The 26860-nt window shown below is 47.6% G+C and overlaps 1 protein-coding gene across 1 annotated transcript in view; it reads right to left on the reverse strand.

Annotated features, from left to right (window-relative positions):
* Positions 1-22197, reverse strand: part of ppargc1b (peroxisome proliferator-activated receptor gamma, coactivator 1 beta) — a gene marked incomplete at its 5' end in the record, with an annotated part of 45013 nt that extends 22816 nt beyond the window's left edge. The window contains one exon of the mRNA XM_083686384.1: positions 22117-22197. Within this exon, the coding sequence (XP_083542510.1) occupies positions 22117-22197 (81 nt within the window). The remainder of the gene's footprint in view (positions 1-22116) is intronic.
* Positions 22198-26860: the final 4663 nt, after the last annotated feature.

A 26860-nucleotide genomic window follows, 5' to 3' on the forward strand; every position in this document is an offset into this window, starting at 1 on the left:
CTTCAGTCATCCAACCCAATGCATTATGTGAACAGTTTGACTGAGTGGAGGAGTGGGAGGGGTGAGAGGTTTGGCCAAAAACCATAGCGTGCCGAGTGTCATGGCCACGTTCATAAATCTGTGTCTCGGGTTTCTCCCTCTACCTTTTGGTAGTAGCCAAGAAATCAAGGGAGAAAATATCCTGCCCTCCATTTTCGGGGTGCCATGCCTGCCCCGAGAGAACGGAGGGGTTTGTTTTGAAACCCAAGACTTGCCTGAAGCGCCGAGCTGACCTTTTGCCGCGGCAACTCAAAGGTTGAAAGGACAAACGCTGAGACACAGCTGCTCAAGTTGCGCACGCACACACAGACACACACGTTTGTGTGGTCGTCTCCAAGAGGCCATTTGGCCATAGCGATACGATACAAACAACCCTGTCAGTAGCTTTTCTAAAATACCACTGACTGTGTGACAAAAAAAAAAAAAAGTGACAAAATAAAAACTCTGGCCAGCACTGTGACTAAACAAGTGACCAATTAAACCTTGACAAGTACATTTATCTCAGTTTTTTCAACCTTCCAGAGAGAATGCCATTTGGGTACCAAAAATAAAGGTGTGATTAATTGCCCCCATAGTGAAAATTACAGTTAGGCCAAGTGCCTAAACACTTTAATCCACACTCTCATGACCAGAATTGCTCTTTGGCGTCAAATAGAGCATAATAAAAGCCGTCTCAGTGTAGATAAAAGGGCTGGCAGTGGTAAACCTGCCACCGTGACCCTGTCTCAAAGTTCACACCACCAGCTTGACACGACTGGAAAAAGCCATGTTATTTCGGTGACAGCAGGGCCAACCTTCAAAACCTTGCAGTTGTTTAAAAAAGTCGACAGCTTTTGCTCTGCACAGACTCTCAGAAGAGACGCACAATCTCCTTTGAAACTGAAAACAGATGCAGTATGGTAATCAACAGAAACAGTTAAGTAGATAGAAAAACCAAGCCTCAAACAACTGTATATTTATTCTCTATCAAATCCCCTCCAGATACCCAGTCTCCCGCTAAGCTTGCTCTTTGAATTCTTCAGCCTGCACCATACCCTGTGCACACTCAACATGCTGATTTCTATGAGTCAGCGATGTTCCATCCTTTGAGGAAGCGCTAGGTGAAAAGAGTTGTCTATAGGATAGAGCTGCCTGGGTGAGCGTTCGAAGTCAGAGGGTTGACTGACTCATCCTGCATTCCTAATGGTCAGACAGAAGGCTGAGCCATCTGCTAGCTAGCCTAGTGCAGCTACTAGCGTTAGGGGGGCTGATATTCAGCAGGACTAGGGTTAGTGGGTCCCTCTGGCCTTCATGTGCTCCTTCACATTCTCCATAGACAAAGCTGGTCACTTTTCTGATCACTGCCTTCCATTCCAATGCTTCTTCCTGAACTGTCTCTTCCGTTAGAAGGTTTGACATGATAACATGGATACAGTCAGGGAACATGTATTATTCAGGCACAGAAAGCTATTGGCCTCGAGGGTGGGGAGAGAATGGCAGTCAGTCAGTGTGCTAACCTCGTAGGAATGGCTGGGCTACGATTCGCCCACTCAGATAAGTCACTCATTAATCGTGAGCAAGCAACCTGGTTTTGGCTCTTAATGAATCTGCTGGGATAGGCCCAACAGCTAAGGTCATTAGAGGTAATTACTGCAGGGCCAAAATTTTATTTTTTTCGCCTCAGTTTCCCCATCCTCCGTCAATGGGAATGAGCTGTCTTGTCAAGGACGCTGCAGCAGCTTAACACGTGGGTTGGGCACAGTCCCTTAAACAGTTGAGGGGAGTATTATTGACAGAAGGTTGGGACTTAGCACTGGCCCCCTCCCTCAGGAACCCCCCCCCCCCCATCAGGTTCCTCCAGTCACCTCAAAGCCATTTACACATTCCAGTCCTTGAAACAGCAGGGTACAAATGTACTGCACACAAATACCTCACAAAAGGTTAGGTCAGCAGGTAGGTGTGCCCCTTTTATAGTCAGCTCTTCTGTAGTTCTCAGAACATTTGGTCCATGACAAATCTATACACCATTCAACCTGCTATGTGCTCTGAGCACAGCTGTACATCAAAAAGGAATATTTATGGAGATCCCAAAATGTGTGTCAAAATGCCAAGAGACCAATGAGCTTTACAAGGAGACGATGTTTGATCTGATAGGTCTTTTAGTGTATATTATGCTGTGTGTGCTCAACCGTGCCAGTTGAAAGCCACATTCCCAACGGAATTAATTGCATTTTCTGACAAATTGTGATGAATTCCTGCCTTGGCAGACTGCCAAGACAAATCCTTCCTCTTATACATACATCAGTGCATTTCTGGGGTCATTCATACTACTGTGTATGAAATTATATAGTATTTTTTATTTTTTATTATTAGATAATGTAGATGCACTTTCAACACAATTTAACAATGATGAAAAACAATCAGAGCTTACTCCCTAGGAAGCAGAATTTAAGCATGAGTAAGTGGATGATGCCATGAATAACTGGAATACCCATTGAAGTCATTTTAAGCTTGCAATGCCATGGTCCCAATCGATCCCTGCTGTGTACCACTCAGCATCTCGCCTCTCCAAAAGGTCAGGCCTTTTAGGGTGCTAGATTTTTACACACACACACACACCCCACCCCACCCCAAACCACAACCTCCCGGAAGAGCCTGGAGATGACAACCAATGAGGTTCTTACCACCTCTGACCACGTGACCTCAAGCATCCTACCGCACTTCACCCCAATACCCCCCTGCGGGCTGCTGGAACAGTATCAGATTAACAGCATCTCCTCTGGCTGGGCCTATTAATGATTGAGAGGTGCTGAGAGGGTGTTTAGCAGCAGGGGAGCGGGTGGAGGTTGAGGTGGTGGTGGTAGAGATGGAGAATTAAAACTCATTCCATTTCACTGGTCTCAAGGCACTCCTCTCTATGGGAAAAGGGTTTTTCTAATTAAAGGGCTGTTCGGAGAAAAAAAAACACGTTTTACCAGACTAACCACTTTATTTCATTGTTCATCCAACACTTCAGTAGCCAAGTTGAAGAGTCTTCCAATGGATCCTTGGCTAGATATTTGAGTGTCTGAGGCACGGGGACAGCAGGCAGTCAACCGCCGTGTCATATTCCACACGCCGCCTCACCTTGGCCTGTGAGCTCATTTCTAAATGGACTGGATCCCATTTCTCTGGGAACACAGTACAGTCACTAAGACTCTCTCTCTCTTACACAAGCTACCATTAACATGACGGTGTGTGTTGCTCCGTAGAGGGATCAGAACACTCAACACATCAATGTTACCCGCAACAATGTTAAATGGAAAGTGTGTATCGTCAGATAGAGAGATCATAGAAGTGTGTATAGTTCCACCAGGAGGGCACCGAGCATGCAGCGAGGAAGCTCACAGACGATTGAGCCGCCACACGATCCATTAGGACCTGAGAGCTTCTTCAGGTAATGTATCAGTCTGCTGGCTGTGTTGCCCCCAGCCTCCCAAACGGCAAAAGCACCTCTCACAACGTCTAAAGTTTGATGGATAGATTCGGTCCTGGAGCTTTGAAACGGAAAAGAACACAACAGAGATCTTTAAATTTATTACAGGTGGGGGAAACTAATTAGGTGCAAGGTAAACCATCAGGCCCTGTTCAGTCCTGCAGCTTCAACCATCGCCATTCTTCATGCCAACGCTTGAGAAAAACAGTGAAAATGCAATACACAAAAGCAATGAGCTGGGGACTCTTTCACAGCCATTTCAAAGCAGAGATATTGAAATCAGGGAGGGTTGAACTCGCTCAAAGGCCAGCCATAGAAAGTTAGGCTATAATTTGCTTTGATTGTGAAGCTCGAACTTCCTTGGCAGACTGTCAAGTGGGAGGGGCGGTGGTAATGCCACTAAAGCTGCTTGTCAGACACACCTAGACCTGCTATTAGCCTTGGCTACACCTTGACCCATTCTTCTACCTGACAGCCATGCACATCAACTCAACCTGAGTAGGGACGCTCAAACAGAAACATTGCTAAGAGACATATTGTGCAGCTTAGACCCATGCAGAGCATAGCGTGACGACATGGGACATCAGGGTTGTGAGAGGAGAACATCAGGGTTGTGCCAAACAGTTAGTGGTTTACTGGTTCACACATGGAACCCAGCATTATCACTTCAACTATCAGTTTCAAAATCAGAAGTGGTAATCACTCTGGCATCATGAAGAGGAGGGGACCTCAACCCCAATGCAGGCATGCTCAGTCATTCACCCCTGCCCCTCCCATCAAGCCAGACATTGAAACGTCTCGCTGACTCCTTCCATCACACACCATCCATCGTCTGTCTTCTAATTAGTCAAGAGCGAGCGAGCGAGCAGTGTGTGTGTGTGTGTGGGTGCCTGGTTTGGTGGTCACCCCCCTACCGCCTTTTCACTGTCGCCTATTCAGCTGCTTCCATTTCAGCGGCAAAAAAAAAAGAGAAACGGTGCTGTCCTCAAACGACCCCCCCCCCCCCCACCACCACCACCACCACCACACACACACACGTGACTGCAGTGAGAACTAAAAGTAAGAGAGAGAGAGAGAGAGAGCGAGAGAGAGAGAGACAGGAAGAGCTGGGAGGTAAAGAGATTAAGAGAGAGCAGGAGACAGAGTGACGTAGAGAGAGAGACGTGTGGTTTCTATGCACATTTTTTCCAACTCCTTTCAGAGAGCAGCCCCTCTCCCTCCAGTCCGACAGCATTGTAAAATACATCACGTTTGTACTTTCACAACTGCTCTCCCTCTCTTCCTCTCTCTCTCCCCCTCTCCCTCTCTCCCCTCTCTCTCTCCTGCCAGCCCCCAGCCCCAGTGTACCATCTCTGGGTGAATGCCTAGATGTCAGACGGCAGCTCTCTGTGCTACCACGGGGACAGCCACTAAGCGTTAAGCCCCTGCAGACAGCCACACCTTTCCTCCCCGTCCAAATCTGCTGACACGCACAAGCCATGAAGGGCACGCCAGTCGCTGGCACAAGGACACTATGGCAGGAGTGTGCACACACAGGAGTGTGTATGCATGCACGCGCTATAGGCAGATCCCTACAGCATGTGTCTTCTCCTCCTTCTACTCTCCGGCAAGGGGCCCCTTCCTGAGGGAGCTAATTGCAATGCTAAGAAAGTGGTCCTCATCCCCTAAGACCTATTACACTTGCCTGGCCCAGATTCAGTGCTGGAGGAGCCGGTGGACATTATAGTACAGTACAGTGGCACCTTTGCAGGCGCTCATTGGCGGTGAGCACAGATACTCCAGCTAGGCTAACCACAGCTCTAGTGCCAGCTGGGGTTAGCCTAGCCTAGCATGGACGTGACTACTTTACATTCTCCTCATCTGTCTCCTATAAGGATCCGAACGCCCTCTGAGATGTGTCATTGACCATCACTCCGGCTCAGAAGATAGCCACTCTTGACAGCGACATCACAAGGAGCGACTTGAAACCCTGCCCAGGGACTTTTTTTTTTACCCCACTTACCATTCTAAAGCATATAAAAAAAGTCAATTGATTGTGGTGTGGTCGGCAAGATGTGAAAGTGTGTTCTAGGGTCGTCGTCTTTGTTGCCTTTTCAACCACTCAGCCTGAAGGACGAGTTGCGTTCTCGGCTTCTGGTCTCGTGTGGCAGCAGTTATCATTTGGTTATTGATTCAATTAATTAGATGAAGTGCTCTTTGAGGCCCTTAAGCTCGCCGTGCCTCCTCTTTGCTCCTCAGAGCCATTTTACAGCTCTGCTATTCATGACCGGGCCTCTTCAAGAAGCCACTGATAATCTCCATTAGTTACTCAGCCCCCATGGCTGTAATTCACCCAATGTGTGAAGGCTCTGAAATGAACAGGCAAAAGGAGGGCCTCTTCCCCTACGAGAGTGGCAACCTTTGACATAGATAGAACAAGAATGTTTGACATTGGGCAACAAACAAATGGAGCAAGAACATCCCCAAGCAAGGACATAGGCTTTGTGCAATTGCATGATACAGCAGGGGGCGGATAATGGGAGAGGAGGTCTAAAGGTACTTGTGGTCTTCGTCAAGTGGAAGACGAGTCCTTCACCACCACTTCAGACAGCAACTAAAGTACTCTACCTGTAGGGCCATTGGGGGAGCTTTCGCTTTCTGAGCTTTGTTCAGGTTATCAAACAAGGACTTTGTCCTCTATCGCCGGCCTCAAAATGGCAATTAAACCACAGCATGTTGGCAATTTCCATAAAGAAAATACAAGGTCCAGCCTAAGGCCCAAACCATGCAAACAAAGACAGCTTTTGAGGGATGAATTCTGAGTGCTCTCTCTCCAAGATAGATAAATACATCCTGGTGTGTTTCTAAAGGTGTATTTTCGGTGCTTACACACACATGCGCATGCTCTCTCTCACACACACACACACACACACACACACACACACACAGATAGTGAGGCAATGTGTGCGTGGGGAGTAATACATTCAGGGGGAGCCATGGTTGTGGGATCTGTGACTCAGCGGGTCACAGCAGACACCGTTCCCTCTTTCGCAGCCTGTCCGATTCATCACTGTCAAGCTCTGCCTCATTGACAGGCGTCTGCAGCCATCCCCATGCCCCGTTCCTCTCACTCTCTCACACACACACACACACACACACACACACACACACACACACACACACACACACCTGTCCCACTCCCTCCTGCTGTGTGTACAATGAGCCGTGTCACTCAGAGTGCTCCAATCTACAGAGCCCTCTAAAACCTCTAAAACCTGAGAAAATTACCGTTTTGGGACTCCTCATGTTTGTCTCATACCAATGATTATTAGCTATTATGCAGTAATTATCAGAGTTACTAGTGCATTAAAGGTGCCTTTCGCTTGTTTTCTTTGTCAAGACGAGATTGTGTTCAATTACAGGGTTGTTGAATTGTGTGTGTGTGTGTGTGTGTATTTGTGGTGTAGAGACATGATTCATTCAATGTTATTGGTTTACCCGTTCGCATCCCTTAGCCTGAGTCATGCATGTCATATGACCACACACATGGTTTCCGTGATGACATGGTATCTCAGACACTTCCTATGGAGTGGTGCTGTGTTTCAGATGTGTAGCCGTATCATGGTGCTAACGTGTATCCCATGTGTGCCGATGACATTAGCCCATGGATTAAGGTTGCAATTACACACACACACACACACACACCAGAGCGACACACACCGGAGAGACATTTCAGATGGAGGTGTGGCTCAAATATCAGTCTCCCCCACACAGACACGATCGACCTCGCTGACCACCACCACCCCCCCCCTCCCACAGCTCACTCACACACATACACATACATAAACACACACACACCCTGTATTTCCTGGACTAATGCCAAAGCAATCAGCGACACTGTCCTTGAGCGCCAGACCTGGAGTGAGGGATGCCTCTGTGACACATCATCGCCGCTACTCCCACCCCATCACTCACCTCGCCCCCGGGCCGCTCTCATCAGCGAGCCGCTTGCTAAATCATGCCCGTTCAACAATACAACAAGACCCCACACACCCACGCGCACTCCCTCCCCGAGACTTCCTCAATCTAGAATTGGCAGGGACATGGTCAACATGTGAATAAATAAAAGGGCAGATTTACACAGCCCTCCATCTGAGTTACAGACCCCATACGATCCCCCCCGCCTGCCTACCACAATTGCTGGCCACGCTCCTCCCTGTGTGTGTCGTGTGTGTGTGTGTTCGTGTGTGTGTGTGATAAGGGACGGTGTGGCACATGACGGTTTGACAGTGCGTCTGCCTCAGGAAGACGGCCGCTCCGTCTGTAACACAGAGAGCCTTGTGCTGCATGTGTGAATCCCTTTATTTTCGCCTTTTAGTTGGCTGACATTTGGTGGGGCTTTTCATTACAGAGAGAGAGAGAGAGAGAGAAAGAGAAAGAGAGATGTGGAGCGATTCTCTCTCTCTCTCTGTTACCTTCTCTGTCTCTCTGCTTGAGGGGGGGGGATGGGGAAGGCAGCCATTTCCTTTTGCTCACCTTAGACGACTCTTAGATGCCTCTGAGAGAGGATTTCCCCCAGTCCTCATCACGACTATGACCACAGTGGCTTAGCCTGTAGCACTGACTGACAGCCTGCCTCGCATCACGCTGCATGCTAAATTAGCCTGTTTGATTCCACACATTTGCAGAGAGGGAAAGAGGAGGGACAGAGAACTGGCAGCAGTGTGGCAGGATGGATGGACTGTCCAGACGCCCCGGCTATTTTTCCCTGCATTACCATTTTGGGCGTCGTTGTGAAGTGGGAAAAGGGCATGTGGTGTCAGTCAGAAGATAGAGCTTAAACAAATGTGGAGAGATAACCGGCTGTTCACAGGGTTAAAAAAACAAAACAAAAAAAAAAACGTTAGGGAATTACACCTCTGCTGTGTTTTAAAAGCAACGCTGTTTTCCTTTTTGAGCTCAAATTGAGCTCTACTGCATTGGAGTTCTCCAAAAAAAAGCATGAGGCTACAATGAAATGAGCCATCGCATTCGACATTCAGTTGACAGATGGTGGGAGTGTGAGCTGTGCCTCGGCTCAAAACCCCAAAAGAGCCTCATACTCACATCATGAGCGTAAAAAAAAAAACCTAAAAAAAAAACATCTTGTAAATCAGACTGTGTTAGCTGCAGGAGGAGGAGCAGTGAGATAAATCAACCTTTCTGTAGAAATCAGTGAACCTTAACACCGTTTCCCCATGATGCTACAGCATTAGTAAATGCATGATGAAAAGATGTGACTTTCGGGTCATTTTTTTATGCCTGTTTCTTTGGGGGAGTTTTTTCAAGAAATGTTGGGAAGAGATTAGAGGCGCACACGTTGTTTACACAGTAGAATAACCCTGTTGAAACGACAGGGCCTATGAGATGCATGTCAGTGAACTGCGGGGCCTCAGAAGCATGTGACCCAGTCGCTCGAAGAAGAGCTAGAGCCATATTTGGTAGAAAAGCCTCATCTGAGTAAAACAGTGACAGAGAGAGAGAGAGAGAGAAAGAGAAAGAGAATGAGAGCTCGACTTCCTCAATCCATCACCAAATACAGTCAAGACCTGACCAAAATCACTGTTCAAATCTGGCTTTTGTTAGCCTGATAAAATATAGCTAAGATGGTGTGTGTGTGTGTGTGTGTGTGTGTGTGTGTGTGTGTATGCCATGCAACCTTAGTGGTGCAGCTGCAGTTGAAAAGGACAGGGACGACTACAAAAGGCACATACTCTGATCAGAGAGGGTGCGCAGGTCCTTTGAACTTCACAGCTGTCCGATCAAAGAGCATCCTCCTTTTGAGATTTCCACAAACAAGCCTCATCTCTCCTGCTGCTATCTCAGGCCTCCATCGACAGCAATCACACACACAAGTCCACTAAGCCTACCCCCCCCCCCCCCCCCCAAAAAAAAAAAAGGCCCATACACATGTAAATATCACCTGTTTAACAAAGGTAAAAAAAATCAATAATGTTTTTTTTAAAATAAACAAAGTAGACCTAGATTTACAAATGTGGTCGATTCATCTCTCTTGTACGACAAGAGGTAATTATTCAGTGTTTCAAACGGAGCCGGAGGAGCAATGTGAATTGAACACCTAGCCCTAGCTAGAGCCAGCTGAACAAAATGTCTTCTCTCTCTCTCTCTCTCAAGAGCAACCATGGGGGCTGTTCAGGAAAAACCATCATTTTCCACCAATACTCTGCAGTAAATCGTTTGCCAGGCTGGTTCCAACCGGCTCTGGCCTGGTGTATGAGAGCAGGAAAGCTGTTTTTGCCGGCGTCTGCAGTAAATAATATGTGGCCGTGAGGTGCAGCTTCTGCTCCATCTCACGGGTGACCTTGTGATTGTCAGGGGCCTGAAACTGGCGGTCCATGTTTCTTCCCATTTCCTCTCTGGATGGGGGCGGGGGGGGGGGGGCGGTCACGCGACACACTATGATGGTGTCGCCTTTCTCTGGTGTTGGGGCAGGTGACCTCCAGCGGGAAGAGCTGTTTAGAGGTCCATGGCGACCTTCACGCAAAGGATCCCACAGTCTCACGGTTGACTGGGTTAGTTTATGACAGTGTCACGTTCCACTCTCTGGGTAACTATGTGGAACCGCTTGGCTGCCAACGGCTAACTGCCACGGGGCGGAGAGAGGGGAGTGTGAAATGTATTGATAAGGGTCAAGGGTCAAGGGTGCAGTGGCAGTGAGGATAAAGGGGAGAACATGGAGTGTTGTAAAAAAAGAACACAATGAGGGAAGGCGTGTTGCAATTGTTTGGATTATTGTTCCACTCCGGCGCAGGACGCTAACCCCTGGCACTGCTGTTAATCACTGTGATCCTGCGGACTTTGTGACATGCTGTCCTCTCTTATGTGTGCTGGGGGGGGGGGGGGGGGGGCAGTGATAAGAGGAGAGGGAGGGAGAGAGAGAGAGGACGGCATCAGGAGATTGTGAAGGACTTTGTGCCAGGAAGGCGTGATGGTGATGAGGAGGAAAACGAGCCACCAGGTGATCCATCTTCTCTCTCTCTCAGAGAGAGGAGGAGTTGGTCTTGGTAGAGAGGAGGGGTTGGTCTTGGTAGAGAGGAGGGGTTGGTCTTGGTAGAGAGGAGGGGTTGGTCTTGGTAGAGAGGAGGGGTTGGTCTTGGTAGAGAGGAGGGGTTGGTCTTGGTAGAGAGGAGGGGTTGGTCTTGGTAGAGAGGAGGGGTTGGTCTTGGTAGAGAGGAGGAGTTGGTCTTGGTAGAGAGGAGGGGTTGGTCTTGGTAGAGAGGAGGGGTTGGTCTTGGTAGAGAGGAGGGGTTGGTCTTGGTAGAGAGGAGGGGTTGGTCTTGGTAGAGAGGAGGGGTTGGTCTTGGTAGAGAGGAGGGGTTGGTCTTGGTAGAGAGGAGGGGTTGGTCTTGGTAGAGAGGAGGGGTTGGTCTTGGTAGAGAGGAGGGGTTGGTCTTGGTAGAGAGGAGGGGTTGGTCTTGGTAGAGAGGAGGGGTTGGTCTTGGTAGAGAGGAGGAGTTGGTCTTGGTAGAGAGGAGGGGTTGGTCTTGGTAGAGAGGAGGGGTTGGTCTTGGTAGAGAGGAGGGGTTGGTCTTGGTAGAGAGGAGGGGTTGGTCTTGGTAGAGAGGAGGGGTTGGTCTTGGTAGAGAGGAGGGGTTGGTCTTGGTAGAGAGGAGGGGTTGGTCTTGGTAGAGAGGAGGAGTTGGTCTTGGTAGAGAGGAGGGGTTGGTCTTGGTAGAGAGGAGGGGTTGGTCTTGGTAGAGAGGGGGGGTTGGTCTTGGTAGAGAGGAGGGGTTGGTCTTGGTAGAGAGGAGGGGTTGGTCTTGGTAGAGAGGAGGGGTTGGTCTTGGTAGAGAGGGGGGGTTGGTCTTGGTAGAGAGGAGGGGTTGGTCTTGGTAGAGAGGGGGAGGTCCCCTTCATGCCCTTCGTGCACTGGCAGTGGGGGGCATATGTTGTCACCCACAGCCACGCTACTACATCCTCGCTAATGGCAACCCCAGGGCAGGTTCACACACACACGCACACACACACTACACACACACACACGCACCAGTGACGTTAATGCACCTCTGATGTAAGCCCCGGCGCATTGCAGGCTCGTAACACAGGAGATCGCTCGCTGCCCCGCGAACACTCCACCGTCACAGGGCTTAACTTATTAATACGAGTGACATAGACAGAGAGAGAGAGAGGAGAGAGAGAGGGAGAGAGAGAGGAGAGAGAGAGAGAGGAGAGAGAGAGAAGCCCTCTGGACCTGAGCAGAACTAGAGTGAAGCGGAGAAAGGTTTGCTGAAAGATTCATTGGCGTTTTGCGAGCGCTAGTCTATATGTCATGGTGAGGGCTGCGGTGCTGCTGGAAGAGAGTATTTCAGGAGGACGAGTGGGAGGCTGCTCCCGGCAGCCCTGGGATCTGTGTCACAGTGTGTGAATTAGTGGGTGTTGGGACTCGGGAGGTGTGGGAGGTACTTATGCAAGGCATTGAGATTCTAGGAAAGAAGGGAGGAGGGGGGAGAGGAGACAGGAGAGGAGGGGAGAGGAGAGGAGAGAGAGAGGAATTGATGGCTTGGTCATTTCATCAGCATTCACATTTCCCTGACATACGCTGACCTGGAGCCATTTCCTAATTCCACAGAATGCAACAGTACTGGCTCTACCAGACGAGCATTATGTATGAAAGAGGTTGTGAAATATGAAGAGTTACTACTTCTGGTATGCAGATGTATTCATTTTCCCCTCTGACTTACTGACTGAAAATTGTGTGTGTGTGTGTGTGTGTGTGTGAAGGTTGTGTGTGTGTGTGTGTGTGTGTGCGCATGTGTGTGTGTGTGTGTGTGTATGCGTGCGTATGTGCACGTGTCAGGCGTGTGTTTATTCCTCAGACTGCATTTTAATCTGGGTTGCTGGTGTATATGGGGGGGGGGGGGGGGGGGGGGGATAGCTTCTAGAACATTCTACCAAATGTTCCTCAGCAAGCCTTTCAACAAATTCCGGCTCTATTCAGCCTTGCTTTGTACCAACCTTGAGCTACTGGCACCAAACAAAATGGGATTTAGTGCGCCTTCCCCATTTTAATGACCCTCGGATAGAGAACCCCCCCCACCCCCCCATGACAACATTCAGTCCAGACTCCACACACAGTGGCTCACCACCAGTACATCAACAGACACCATCCCACCGGCGCCGTGTTCACCACAGAAAAGCAGATGTCCATGACCCGACTCCTAAGTAGGTGGGATTGTCAGCGATACTGGTATTTGGCTGAGGCTTTGATATAGTATACTATGGCCTTTTGGGCCCCTGCTGGACTGACTGAGAGAGGCGCTCTGCATTCCCCGGCTGCCGCAGAGTGAAGTTAGCCATAAGTGTCGTATACTAGTTGACAAGATCCATTAGTGGTTTATTGTTGAGGATTATACAGCCTGTCTAATTTCTATATACAGTAGATAAGAGGACAACTGTCTAGATACAGACGAATGGAAATGGTTTACAATGTGGAGCTATCGGCCCATACATAAGACCTATATACTCATTTCTAGACTTCAACAGAAAAAAAACACTGTAACCTTAAGCCTTGTTATCGAAAAGGCCCAGATGAACCAGCCTCTCTCTCTGGGGAGAACCAAGTCTGGAAAGTGGGCCTCGGTGCCAAATGGTTTTCCTCCGCCTAAATTCACCTCAAGACAAATACCTGCAGAGAAATCAATAAGCCATCAGGGCCGGAGTGCATCCCCACGTCTGACTCTCTCCTCTGTTTGCCTTTCTCATCTCGCCGTCTGCCTGCACTGATTGTATACTGACACTTTTACAAGACACATGATAAATAAACTGGGGTAATGCCCACAGCTTGTGCTAATAGGTGTGTGTGCGCGCGCGCGTGTGTGTGTGTGTGCACGCATGTGCGCGTGCGTGTGTGTGTGCACGTTGAGCATGGCTCAACCGTGTGTGTGTAAAAGTCAACAAGCTTGACGGAATCTCAAATGTCGACTGTCACAACGTCCATTCCCTGTCAATAAAAATCAGGCCACTTGTTCTCTCCCTCCAGTGGCCAGTGGAGCTTCACCTCCTGTCTGCTGGCCGCTGCCTCTCCACGCCGTGGTTGAGAGGGACACGACGATATCAAGAGTCAACATTGTCTCATTTATTCAAAGAATAACATGCAAATGAGTCTGCGGCGGATCCACCGGCTCTCCTGTCGACGGAGGGTGAAAATGAGGCTGAAAATAAGGTCAGACGACGCAGCATCAGCAAGCAGCAGCGTCATGGGAAGCTGCGAAAAAAGCACACAGAGTGCTGAGAGAGGACATGAAAGGCCTAATGCAGGCGAAAGGGAAAGGGTGGGGGGGGGGGGGGGTAGGGAGGGGTGGGGGGGGGGGTGAAAAAAAGAAAACAACATTCTGTGAGGTGGGCAGAATCCAAAGGCTTTCTGACACGGAGTAGAACTGACTACGGGTTTCTAAAGTGATTGCTAAAATTCTGCTTCAATGGCATGGACCAACAAGCAGGGGCCCAGACCTTGTCTAAAGGGCTTAGCTCACTATCGGGTCCTCTGTGGAGGTGGTGGTGGTGGTGGTGGAGGGGGGCAAGGGAGATGTGGAGGGCAGAGAGGCAGGAACACACACACACACACACACACACACAGGTGGATGGATCTGATGAAGTTCAACCAGAGACCTGCTCACTTCCACTAGTAAAGTGCCCCCCCCCCCAAAAAAAATTTATAATAAAAGAATACAAACCATGTCAGGCAAGACCACAGACTTCAATTATGCGTGGGAAGATTTGTGGAGTAAACCAATCATACTAGGTCAGAGCAATCTCATTCATTTGGCCACTATTATCAAGCCAGTGTGTGCCAGGGGAGGCTGGTGGAGGTAGACATCGAAGGCCGGGGGGCTCATTGTAATGCGTGGAACAGAACAGGGAACGATGAGGATAGGCTCATTGGACACACGTGTTTGATGGCCCTTCTGCATTCCGTCCCATGCATCACAATGAGCCTGTCCTCAGGTGCCTACCTCGGTAAAGGTAAACAGGTACGACTGAGGAACTCGGTGCTTCCTCTATTGCATCACCGCGCACCTCATTTCAACACAGGCTGACAGTTGTTTTGAGCGGGAGAGAAATACTACAAGACGGGTTGGGTTGAACAGACGGGACAAGCCACCGCTCGTTTAGACCGCTTCCATCTTCTCTACGCCTCCCAAATCCCAGCTTAGCGAGCAGACACAGAGATACATTCTCAAAACAAGGCGGTTAAACGTGGGTGGAAGCCTCCGGGCCCTTCCCCATACTTGTGGGGACTGTGAAGCAGGGCAGAGGAATGTGCCTCTCGTTAGTACAGTGTGATAGGCCTCGGGGGAGAGAAGTGGGGCCTGGGGGGGAGAACTGGGGGGGTGGGGTGGGGTGATGGGTGTGTGATGGACCACTTCTAAAAGGGGTAGTATAGGGTGAGGTGAGTCCCACGGATGGAGTGGGGGGTTCAAGTGGTGGGGCTAGGGTTAGGGACGGTGTATGGGGGTTGTGTGTGTGCCTGCCTGTGCGCTTGGGTGTGTTTGTGTCTGTGTGTGTGTGTGTGTGTGTGGGTGGGTGGGTGGGTGCGTGCGTGCGTGCGTGCCTGCATCAGGGTTAACCTGGTGGGAGGGATCAGTAAGGTCCCTGTGACCTGGGCTGTGAGCAAAACCAGTGGAAGCCTCCAAGTGAGAGCGGCGGAGCTCCCGAGCCCCAGTCACGCAATCAGTGCCTATATAAGCCTGCCAAGCGAGCAGTTCACTACTGAACTAGGTCAGTAGCAGGAGGGGGAGGGAGAGAGAGAGAGAGGGATTCTGTTCACCTGCAATGCTGGTGCTACTGCGTGCTGGTGAGCAAGCCATTGTGCCGGGCCGACAAGTGGGCCCCTGAATGGAGAGATCATGGAAATGGCCTGGGTTTTTTTTTGTGGGGGGGGCTAGGGCTTGGGCTGAGGGGGAGGGGGGGGCCCCCCAAGTGAGCCAGGGCCAGGCCACCAATGAGAGCCCTCCTCTCGGTCCTCTGTTTCCCCCTCCCCAAGCACCCGGTGTGGCGGAACAGTGTGCTGCTTTGTTGCCGTGGGAGTCGCGGGTACAGTACACCCAGGGTCCCCTAAGTCTGGACTACTACTAGCAGCCTCTCCCATCCCCATGTGTGTGTGTGTGTGTGTGTGTGTGTGTGTGTGTGTGCGCACTGCAGTGGAAAACTTTCTCACAGGTGTGCAGGTGGCGGCTTGCACCTCTATGACTCACGGTCGGCGCCGGCAGTTTCCACCCTGCTCCCTTGCAACATTGACACATCCCAGCAGCCCTCAGCAGCGTGTTTACCTGCAGGCGCAGGGTTTTTTGCAGGCGACCGGGTTCTGTAGAGCCTCACGCCCTCCTCCTCCTCCATATTCCCCCCGGGGCGTGACAACACCGAACCCTCGTTCAGTATTTGGTATGTGTGTGTGTGTGTGTGTGTGTGCCAGGGATCCATGAAAGGTCATCGTGTTATAACACAGCTCATAACAACCCGGGCCTACGCCAGGAGTCAGATCTTGACGATGATGGTGATGAGGATAATCTGCTACCATAACAAGGGTCAGACCCGTCGTCTGTTCCATCGCCTCAGGCCAGTGAAGGGCCGTGCAGGTTAACATCTGGACTGTGGGCCGTGCAGACGGAGATGGCGTTGTGGCTGCGGCCCGGCGACCAGTGTGACTCCCTCTATAGTCCTAGCTGAGTAGCTGGAGGGACTCGTCATTTTCCAAAGAGCCTGTTAGATTATCCCGGCATCGTGACTTAACGCAGGTCACGTGTTACACAACCTGACAGCACGTCATGCGAATACGCAAAAAAATGAAAAAAAAAAAATAAAAAGAACTGTGCCACAGCGCCATTGCTATTTATAAACCACACCTTTCATCTGAGCAGAAACACTGGGAATTAAGAGCTAAGAATACAACTGTCACCGTTTCTGTTCGGCTCACCTACTGTACTGTAGTGTCACACTGACTGTCTGTTTGTCTGTCTGTTTAGTATGCCTTTGCTGTTTCAATAGCGTTGTTTACAGACGGTACATCTACAGCCCTCAGCCATGTTCCCAACAACCAAATGAATACTGTTACAACAGACGTGGAGAGGTAATTACCTACCCATCCCCGGAAACGAGCATGTGAGTTCTGACTTGAGGGAGACAGATACGCAACCAATATGCCAAAGGAAAACAGCCTCCAGCTTCTGCCTACTACTGCAGCTTCAGGGCTGAGCACTGCTTAGGCACACATTGGAGGTAATAGGCCTAATAACAGACAAACAAAGGCATTTCCCAAACAGTGAGGTCTATAGCCTATCACACCAAAGGACAGGGAATCAAGTAAACATCTATTATGGCTCTGTCGAACGAACACACACACACACGTTATTGTTTAATGAGCAGGGTTTATGAGCTAGCCTCGCCTAGTGTGTATTGTAAGCCCCTGCCAGTCTGAGCTTGCCCTCTCCTCCCCAGGTGCCAGGTTAGGTTACCATGGCGGGGGCTGGGAGTTGGCACAAGGCGAGGCAGCACTATCTACAATCTTGCACTTGGAATTTTCCTTTAACCTTTCCTAGTTTACAATCTCACCCGAGCGAGAGAGAGAGAGAGACACGCCCACATCTTGCCTCAGCCACTTCTGACCCTGACCATGTCCTTTGGCAAGCTATTTACAGTGCACATGACTTTACTGCAAATAGTGGAGGTCGCTTAGTGTGAGCGGGTCCTCCAAACCGCAATGAGGGTTTACTATTGCAGGGTGTGAGGGAGGAGGGGGCAACGCATTTAGCATTAACTGAGTTCAGTGCATTGGGCTTAGGGAGAAATACCTCCCTGAAAATAACATCAGCTTTTAACCCCCAATTCATTCCCCACATCCACAACAAATGTCTGCTGATCACTGCAGCAGCTTCAACCTGAGGATTTAAGTCTACCTCTCTCCATATACTGTAGGCCTACACACAAACAAACATGCAGATAATGCACGCACACACACACACACAAAGAGACACACACACACACAAAGTCCTTACTCTGTAATTGCAGAGTGTGTGTATCGGCCTAGTAGTTCGTCATGTTTGTTTTGTGCAAGTCTTGGGGCTGTATGGAGTGTGTTACGCCTATCTGCTTGAGAATCATTTACCGAGGTGAGGCTTTGGCTGTTGCAGACTTGGACAGTTGCCCACTCTGACCACTTTCATTTACAACTGCTCTGACGTCAACTCACCAGAGCCCTCTGGCATTAAATCGTTGTTTTACAAACTTCCGAGGATCTCGCCAGAAAAAAAGGTAAATGAGAAATAGGGAAGCGAAAAAAAATGTCCCCTTCGTAACTGTCGGCTTACTGCTTTTGGGGAAATAAATCCCTCGAAAGAACTTATGAATAATATATGTATCCTTAAATTACACACCTGTTGATACTTGAAGCCTTAGAACAAAACTACTCATACCTACTGCATCATGCAATCAACACACTACCTATATCCTGATCTCTAGGGCAATGGCAATGCAAAACCGGTTTTCCCTTTAGCCATTCAATGGCCTGGAGGATGCTGACTATCACCGTCGCCGAGCACTCGAGTGTGCATTTCAATGTAAAAGCAGGTGGCCGTGAATATCATCATCGTAAGGGGGATTGGCAGGCACACCTGCAACCCAGTTTCCTTTGCATACGCAGCCTCATCAGACAGTCTGCTCCTGCAAAGCGTGACCTGTCTGAATAGTCATGTGCTTGGTGGCCGAGGAAAGCAAACACCAGTGGAACAGAGGGTAGCGCAGCTGCCGCGGCTCCCAAGCTTCCCATAGTCATAGTACAATCTTGATATTTGACAAATCCTCACACGTTCACTAAGTTACATTTGCTCTTGTGCCTGTGAATGTGTCCCGCGGGTATTGGGTTGAGGCTCCTGATGTACATTTTTAACGAGCAAAGGCGCTGCATAAGAAATAGCCTCACGCCGGTGTTGTCAATATCAATACAGCCATTGTGATGCATACAAAACACCTGCAAAGGTCAATGAAGGACAGACATGCTGTGTCTTCGCTTGCTGAGAGAGGCATAACATGGGGGTTTGTGCTCATACATGGGGCCTGTGTGTCACTCTTTTGTTTTCCGAATTGGAAAAGAACCGCAGCAAGAAACTGTTTAAAACCCTAACCCAGTTTTCGCAGGGAAATTATAAAGATGACATATTTGCATGTTAGCGCCGCCGCTGAGTCAGGAGGACAGGCAGTAGGCCTAATACAACAAAAACAACAACAGAAAGCCGAATACCTTCCCTATTGACCTTATTGGGAGACAGGGACTAGCCAAGGCTAACCTTTGATGCCTGTGGGGGCAATCAGCAGATGATGGATTACCCGGCATCAATTATTGATATCTAATCACCCCCTGGTTCATGGTTTCCTCCTTCCGTACAGTGGGGAGCGGCACAGTGATCCGTGACCATGCATCCTCCTGCCTCCCAGAGGAGGAGACGTCCCTGAAGTGGATGATGGATCTCCAGAGGCTGCTGGGAGAGGAAACAGCCATTCCCATCCTTGCTGACAAGCAGTGACGACAACTGTGCAGTGACAACCAATGACGCAAAAAAAAAACTCCCAAGCAACACCACTGTACGCCATACAGTAGGCTACATGCAGTACATCAGACGTAGGTCTAATCCTGCGGTGTGGGGGTCATTTCAAGAGGTGTTTGGACACCTTCCACAATGATCCATAGCCTATAGGCTATATGACATTTGATAATGTTTGGTAGAAATGATCCTCCTAGATCAATACAGTATCCGTTATAAGTACAAAATCTATCATTTTAGTGCAATCCATTTAAAACAGAGGCAAAGCACCATTAAAGATAGTAAATTAAAAAAAAAAAAAAATCATCTCTATAACCATTTAATCGATTTTCCCGATAACTATGGTTTTGATAGGGGTACAGATACAGTAATCTCACAGTGAATAACCAAACAGAGAAAACCACTGTTTCTCCCTCAAGTGTGTCCTGTCCTGCAGTACATATGTTGAGTCGAAATCAGCTTTTAAAACCACTGACCAAACATAAAGGGTTGGACACAGCCTCGGTCCACAGAGCTCAGAGAGAGGGCTCGTCCTTCCACAGGGAGATAAAAGCATTTGCTCCAGTTCTACACTTAAAGGGGACAGGTGACTCATGCCCGTATCACGGAAGCTGAACACATAGCACTGCAGTACTTCTCATCACGAGACAGCTCGTGTCCTGTAAAACACCAGGAGCTGCAGCCAGAAGACTGCTGAGCAGCATAGGAGCCTAGCCCCAGACCGGTGCAGTACAGTATATTGTTTCAATGTCTGACTACATCTGGGAACTAAAAACTTCCGTTTGCAATCTGATAGGATCATCGGATAGATTTGACCACTGAGCCGGGAGTCTTTCGGGACAGCGACTCGTTCAGCACCAGAATGAAATGAATCATTGACTGACAGACAGTGCTACTTTAGAGACACATATAGGCTAATCGAATATAGTTATGAGACAAATATACCCAACACATTTGCTATGTGACAATTCATTTTGTATTGGCCTAGACGTTTGCTTAATTTGTAATAAAAACACATGAGGATCCGAAATAAAGAAATGCATATGAATAGGATCAATTCACCATCATGCTGGTGATGGACATTGAAAGCCATACTTGATGAAAATAAGTTAAAGAGAATATAACGGATGGAGATATACAGAAGATAAACTGGAAGCGTAACACTCAGCATTGTCCTTATCTTTCTAAATCTAGAACTATGCTGTTCACACTGGTTTGTGTAGTGATGGTGGTGGTGGTAAGTAGGACTGATCTTTAGATCCTCTTGACCGGACTAGACTGGAGTAGACCCGGTGAATTATTAGTCGTGATGTAGGCTGCTCGGAGCGGCAGTGGCAGAAGTCACATGCAGCCCGGAGGAGGGAGCGTAGCTGTCGCTCAACCGCGTCAGAGGAGCCGCCTCCTCGGTACTACTACGCACAACAGCAGAAAGCACATGACTGCAGCAACTCCGTGTTCTATAACTCTAGTCACGAGGATAGAGTACTATTACAATGACCAGACAGCAGCTATCAAGCCATATTATAACCCCAAATTCTAACGCTGCAGCAATGCATCCAATGGCTACATTGTACCACAGTATTCCGATCGCAAACAATTGGGACAAATCCCCGATAATATGTTAACATTAATTGAGGATGTTATATCAACTTCCCCAATTGTGGAAACTTCGGACCTACTCTATATAAACTCGAATTCAATTACACACAGACTATACGCTCCATCCCTTTCCTTATGGCAAAAATGTATGCTTCTTCAATAAAATATAATATTTCCGGATTGTACAATTATCAACGGCAAAGGGGATGTTTCACTTGGTAGTTTACATTAGATGTGTGCACGTGATTTCAAGTATAAATAGCCCTCAGCTTCTGCACACAAAATTAACCGGCTCATAGACAGTTGAAGAGAAATATTTGCAATGCAATCATATTGTATAGGCTATTGTAAAACAAAACAAGATCAAGTTCAAATGGATTTATGGCGCATATAATCCGTGTTTATATTTGAATCCGGTCAAAATCGTGTACAATATTAAGTTTTGATGAGCAACAACATTGATTCGGATGATCATAAGAAACATATTCATAACCTGTCCCCGATAAAGCCAGACACTTCGTAACAGCGGCTGGTTATGCAAACGATTACGAAAACGTAATCACATCAAGTTTCTACAGATGCCTGGCAACATATCAAGTTGTTCTTCTATCACCCCATTCCTCCTGCAGCAGGACCTAAACGGTCGTTGATCTCCGAGCAAATGGATATTATTGGAATTGCTCAACTTTTAACTTGAGAGCCGCAACTGTAAGACTGTAGGCTATAGGTCTCAGTTGAACAGCCTTTCGTTAACTGTAGCCTACAGTGCAGGCGATACAGGAGCGTTGCCATACAAATAAGTTGCTGAATTGCAATCATGTATGTAGTTTATTGGCATCAACCAAGCCTGATTATTTGGCTACTATGTTGGATGGAAATGATGAACATGGAAATGAGATCATGAGGCTATGACATAAATGCATCACCCCCATATACAGTACATACAGTGCGCTATACAAACCATTTTACACAATATCGAAGAAGTCCAAGTCCGTTTTATTTGATTTCCTCCTTTTTATTCCTTTAAATAGGCCTAAGGTATGCAAGTTCAATTCATGCGAGTACTACCCACGTGCCTGGGATCTATGCAAGGCTACTGTCAAGATTAATCAAACATAAAACGATAATGAGTAGGTACCTGGATAGACTAAAAGTTTTAAGACCAATACTGACATCGTTTTTAAAATGTTCCAACACAACATCCTTGTTTCAACAACAATAACTTTTGTTCTCATAACTTCCTTTTACTACATTGTTGGCGATAATGACATTTCCTTAAAACTCCACGTGAAGCACACACGTCAAGACCGAGAAACACCGGCTTTGCTAGAAACAGCGAACATGAGCATAGATGAAGATGATATTACGACTGCTTCTGCCAATAACATGCAAACTTGAGCCCCGCGGCATGTAGCCCTAACCCTGCACATATAGAATATGGGCATCACTTACCTGGCTCCCAGAGTTTTCTGTCAGGTAATTGAAGACAAATGAAGAGAGCTCCTCATCTAACAGTGAAGCGCAGTCCGCCATCTTCTAGAGAATGAGAGCTGAGAAGTCAGAGAGCGGAGTATAGGTCTGCTCACGTGCAATTGTAGCTTATCGCCGGAGGAGGGCGATATCACAGACTGCCTCGGAATACAAATACTATTCCACACTGTTGATGTGATAACAACAGTTTGATAAGTGAGTTATCTTCCTCTGAAAGGTGCAAAGCAATCGATAAGTAGGCCTATCCTTGAAATAGCACATGCATAGCCTAGATATTGACATTAAAAAAGGCGTTTTCTTGAGCTGGAATCAAAATGGTCTCACAATACATGAACGTGATGATGACTCATTCATACGGCAAACAAACACGCAACTCAAATGTTCCGTTTATACAAAAGGGCTCGGCATCTGTAAGACAGAGCTGCTGTTCACGCTTAATGATATTATGTGAAATATGTCATTTTGATTTTACACACATCTACATTTGATTGTATTTAGGCCTACACTATAATGCAGTGTATGCATACATTAGTTAAATGCATAGGCCCTACAGCTGTCACTACCCTCAAGCATCATCTGAGATGTAGCAAGAATTGGAACGTAATTGCCTATTTAATGTCATAGCAAAATAAGAAACAGTCCAGGTTAGTGCCCAACAACAATGGCACCAGTATGAAGACATCAGAACGTTTGCTCATTTCGCCTTTGCCTCCTGATTGTGTTTCAGATCATGTGAGCTCATATCAGGGAGAAGGGTAGGTAGCCTAAGCATTAGGCCCCTTCTTCTAGTTGCCATTGTCCCACTTAATGTATTTACATTTCACTACTTAAGCGAATGTCCTAGACTACCACCTTAAGGATAGGCTATCACAACAATGGCTTTGTGCCAAGCATCTCAGTTTCAGGTAGCCATGTCTATTCCAATCATCTTGTCTTGGTCATTGGCTTTAAGGAAATTCATCGCATCTAAGTAGGATGTTCCAAATATAACCCACTTGCTGCAGGCTGGTATTAGTGTCCGGTAATCTTAGCCAGGTCCACAGTAAGACGGATGGACCTAGACCAAATATGTACTGTATATCATCAGTGAATTGGTATTTACACAGAATTGTAACTGCTCTACTTTGATACATCTATTTGAGGTATGATTGATGCTCTGCATGAATCACTAGAAATATGTCTGAAAAATGTCATATCTCCACTTGGTGAATTCTCTAGTCCTTTTGATCATGTAAGAGAGTTACCAACTCAGTAGCAGAGACGTCACTGTCACCCAGTTGGTTTAGAGATATGCAGCATTTCTCCCCCTACACGTGCCATCAGAGTTCACTGACAGTGCATGGTGTAGTCATAATGCTCAGGGCACAATAGCAATGCATGGGAAAGATACAGCAAATAAATCAAAACATTTCACAAATGGTAACAGGTAACATATGATAATGCTCTGCCAACATATGTAAATGGGTCCAAAGATGTATAATGATTTCTCAAAGAAAAATGGATGTGAAAGCGCTATTGATGTTGCATGCTGTTGATGATAGCCTTGCATGCTGTTAGGATGTGGTGATATATTTAGACCAAGCCTGATGTAACTGAAACAAGAGACAGCGCTCTCCTTCCAGGAATCACATCAACAACATTGGCAGTGAATGTTATCAAACAGAGTCTCATTGAAGAGACAGATTTGCAGAATAGGGTGAAGTTGCCCCCCACACTCATAGAAAGAAAAACTACCTAAAAAACAAAAAGGGTTCTTCGGCTGTCCCTGCAGGAGAACCCTTTGAAGAACCCTTTTTGGTGGCACTTGGAACCCTTGGTTCCATGAAGGGAAAAAAACAAGGTTATTTAAAGGGTTCTCCTGCAGAGTGTGTTGACCCTGGGTCAAAGCATGTCACTCTGTGTAAAGGTCAGCCAGTCATTCCCACTGGACGAATGTAGGTTAGGGATCGCTAAGTGAGTAGGTTGGCCATGAGTGGAAAAATTGTTGTGATATTTTATATTGGTGGAAATGTTGGAATGTGGGAATGTTGGTATGATATTTGTCAGTGGAGGAAACATTGGTCTGATTTAGTGGTGATAGCAACACTGGTGTGATATTTAGTAGTGGTTGAAATGTTGGGGTGATGTCTGGTACTGGTGGAAACGTTGTTCTGACATCTGCCAATCGTGGTTTGAACGTCAGTCTGACGTCTGGGAGTGGTGGAAATGTTGTTGTGGATGTGAAGGCTAAAGGCTGTTGTCGAGGCTCATCAATCAGTGGAATGCCCCATTTCATCAGTCATACACATTGATCTGTCAGGAAGGGCCTGGTGAGGTCAATACAGGGTGCACGTTCACTCAGCGCCAGTTGTGTCAAGGCCAACAATCAATGGAATTCACACAATGTTTTTCGAGACAGGGGGGCTTGCAGGCCATAGTGGCGTTTTCCCTCAGCCGTAATCAATGGGAATGAAATGAGTGGCAATGAATAGCTTACTTGGAAACGCTATTCCCCTATTTGACATGGCCTGCCCGACACAAGTCACATGATCCATGACGGTGGTCGCTTCAGAGGTTGAGTGCTGTAAATGCATGTTCGATCCTCGTCATCATTTGTATCTCATACGTCAAATGTTTTGATCTCCATGCAAATGAATAAGAGGTCTATCCACTTGGTTTTATAGGGTGAATCTCAAAAGTCTTTGCTTGATTCCTTGCATTATTTTTCCTCCCCTCAAACCATCAACTCCAATGTCTTCCAAGAAGGAGGCGAGGAGGATATAGGGCATAAGGAAACTAGGAAGGACTTTTGAGATCCATAGATGCAATCTGATGCAGGGTAGGATAGAGAGGAAATAAAACAACCTATTTCTCATGCCAACATTTGACAGCAGGTTATATTTTCGGGATTAGTGGGTTTTCTCCTCTCAGTGGATCTTTTCTTGTGTAGGGGCAGATGTATTTATATAGGAGCTACCTTGCCATGTCTTGTGCAGTAGGCAGAGTAGAAAATACACCATGGCTTAGAATACAGTAGTGCAAATGTATTCTATTGTTATGTCACAGGCTGATCATGTAACATGTATAATCTATACCGTATGATAGGAATCAATCAACCAGACTACCCAAATCATGGCTGTGCTCTTAAAAAGTCCACAAACAATATGTTTTATTATTATTAAACCTTTATTTATACAGGATTAGTCCCACTGAGACCAAGGTCTCTATTTCAGGGGAGCCCTGCTTATGACGAAAAATAATTAGAATCGAGTCTCTTTCACAACTGAGCATCAACTAGCCCGCCTAGCCAACCAACTAGCCCACGAAAGCTGCAGATTATAGCGGCAGATGGATATATCTCTCCATTGAAGTATGTGTAATTGAAATGAACCTAGTGCGTGTGAGTGAGGGTGAGGGGGGGCGGGGGAGCTTAACACGCAATATAGGCTAACGTGTGTAGCACAGAGATATGATGCATGCGTGCTACATACAGGACTCTGAAGCTCTGGGCATCACAACTCCAGCTGAACAGCACTCGCATTGGAGGGAAAGGCGGGGGACTCGGCAGATATGCAAAGCATTCGGAGCCCAGGCGCCCTGTGATTGGCTAAGCCGGGTCCTCTTGTATCTGAGTGGAGAGGGGGAAGGAGAGAGAGAGAGAATGAGTGAGTGAGTCAGTGAGTTTGCTGGAGCGGAGCTGTGGTATGCTATAGCGACGACCCAATACCCCTGGCCAACACGTGCCTCTTTCATCACATGACTCCCCTCTCACCACGCTGGCAGCTCCGCCTGTGCAGGGGCTCTCTCTCACTTTTATTGTCGTGCTGGTTAAACAAACTGGCGCTGCCAGTCGCTCAGGTGTTAAAGGGTTTCAAAGTCGCCTGATCGTTACACAAACATGTGGTGGTGGGGAGGGTGGGGAGGGGGGATGTGTGTGTGTGTGTGTAAAGTTTGCCTCTACACGGCTGCATGCCTGACATTTCTTTGTAAAAAACTAGTTCCCCCTCTCTCCCTCTTCAGCGTCCCCTTTGCCCCTTTCTCCATACAGACACAGCCTGCCCTGGGGCAGGAAGCAGACTGTCTGAGGGACAGATATTTAGGGGGCCAAGGGGATGGGGGAGGCTACATGGTCAGCAGGTGCCTGGGCAGTTAGGGCATATAGGTCACTATTTATACCTGACCTATGTAGCCCTAACGTCCCAGCATGTAACTTCTCTGTAATAGTATCTGCATTGTAAAATGCCTTTTTAGAGAATTTGTACAATGTGGTAATGCAGAGGACGTAGGGGACAGAAAAGGCTCACACATGGACAGAATTGAGATCTTATACTGTAGCTCCTTGTATGGGAAAGTGTCTTGTCTATATAAGGACAGATGTAAGTTCAAAAGCGTTATTGTCCATTTTTAGGGTCGAAACTGACATTTGTCTTCAACATCCCATGGCTGACAATAGACACAGCATCACACATCACACACACAAAAAGAGGGAAAATAGGAAAGATCAATGTCCCATTGTGTGTTACCTTTAGCTAGTCACAGAATCAGAATGTGAAATGGGGGAGCGTCAAGAGAGTATTGATCTGATGGCAAACACAGAATATTTACAGAACGACCCTCCCAGCGCAGGAAAGGGTTAACTGAAAAAGCCAACACACACATCTCGAAACCTCAGGTTAGACATTAAGCGAAGAAAACACAGCAGTTTGTGACACCTTTGACACCTTTT

This window comes from Argentina silus, assembly GCF_951799395.1.
Source record: "Argentina silus genome assembly, chromosome: 15".
Lineage (NCBI taxonomy): Eukaryota > Metazoa > Chordata > Actinopteri > Argentiniformes > Argentinidae > Argentina > Argentina silus.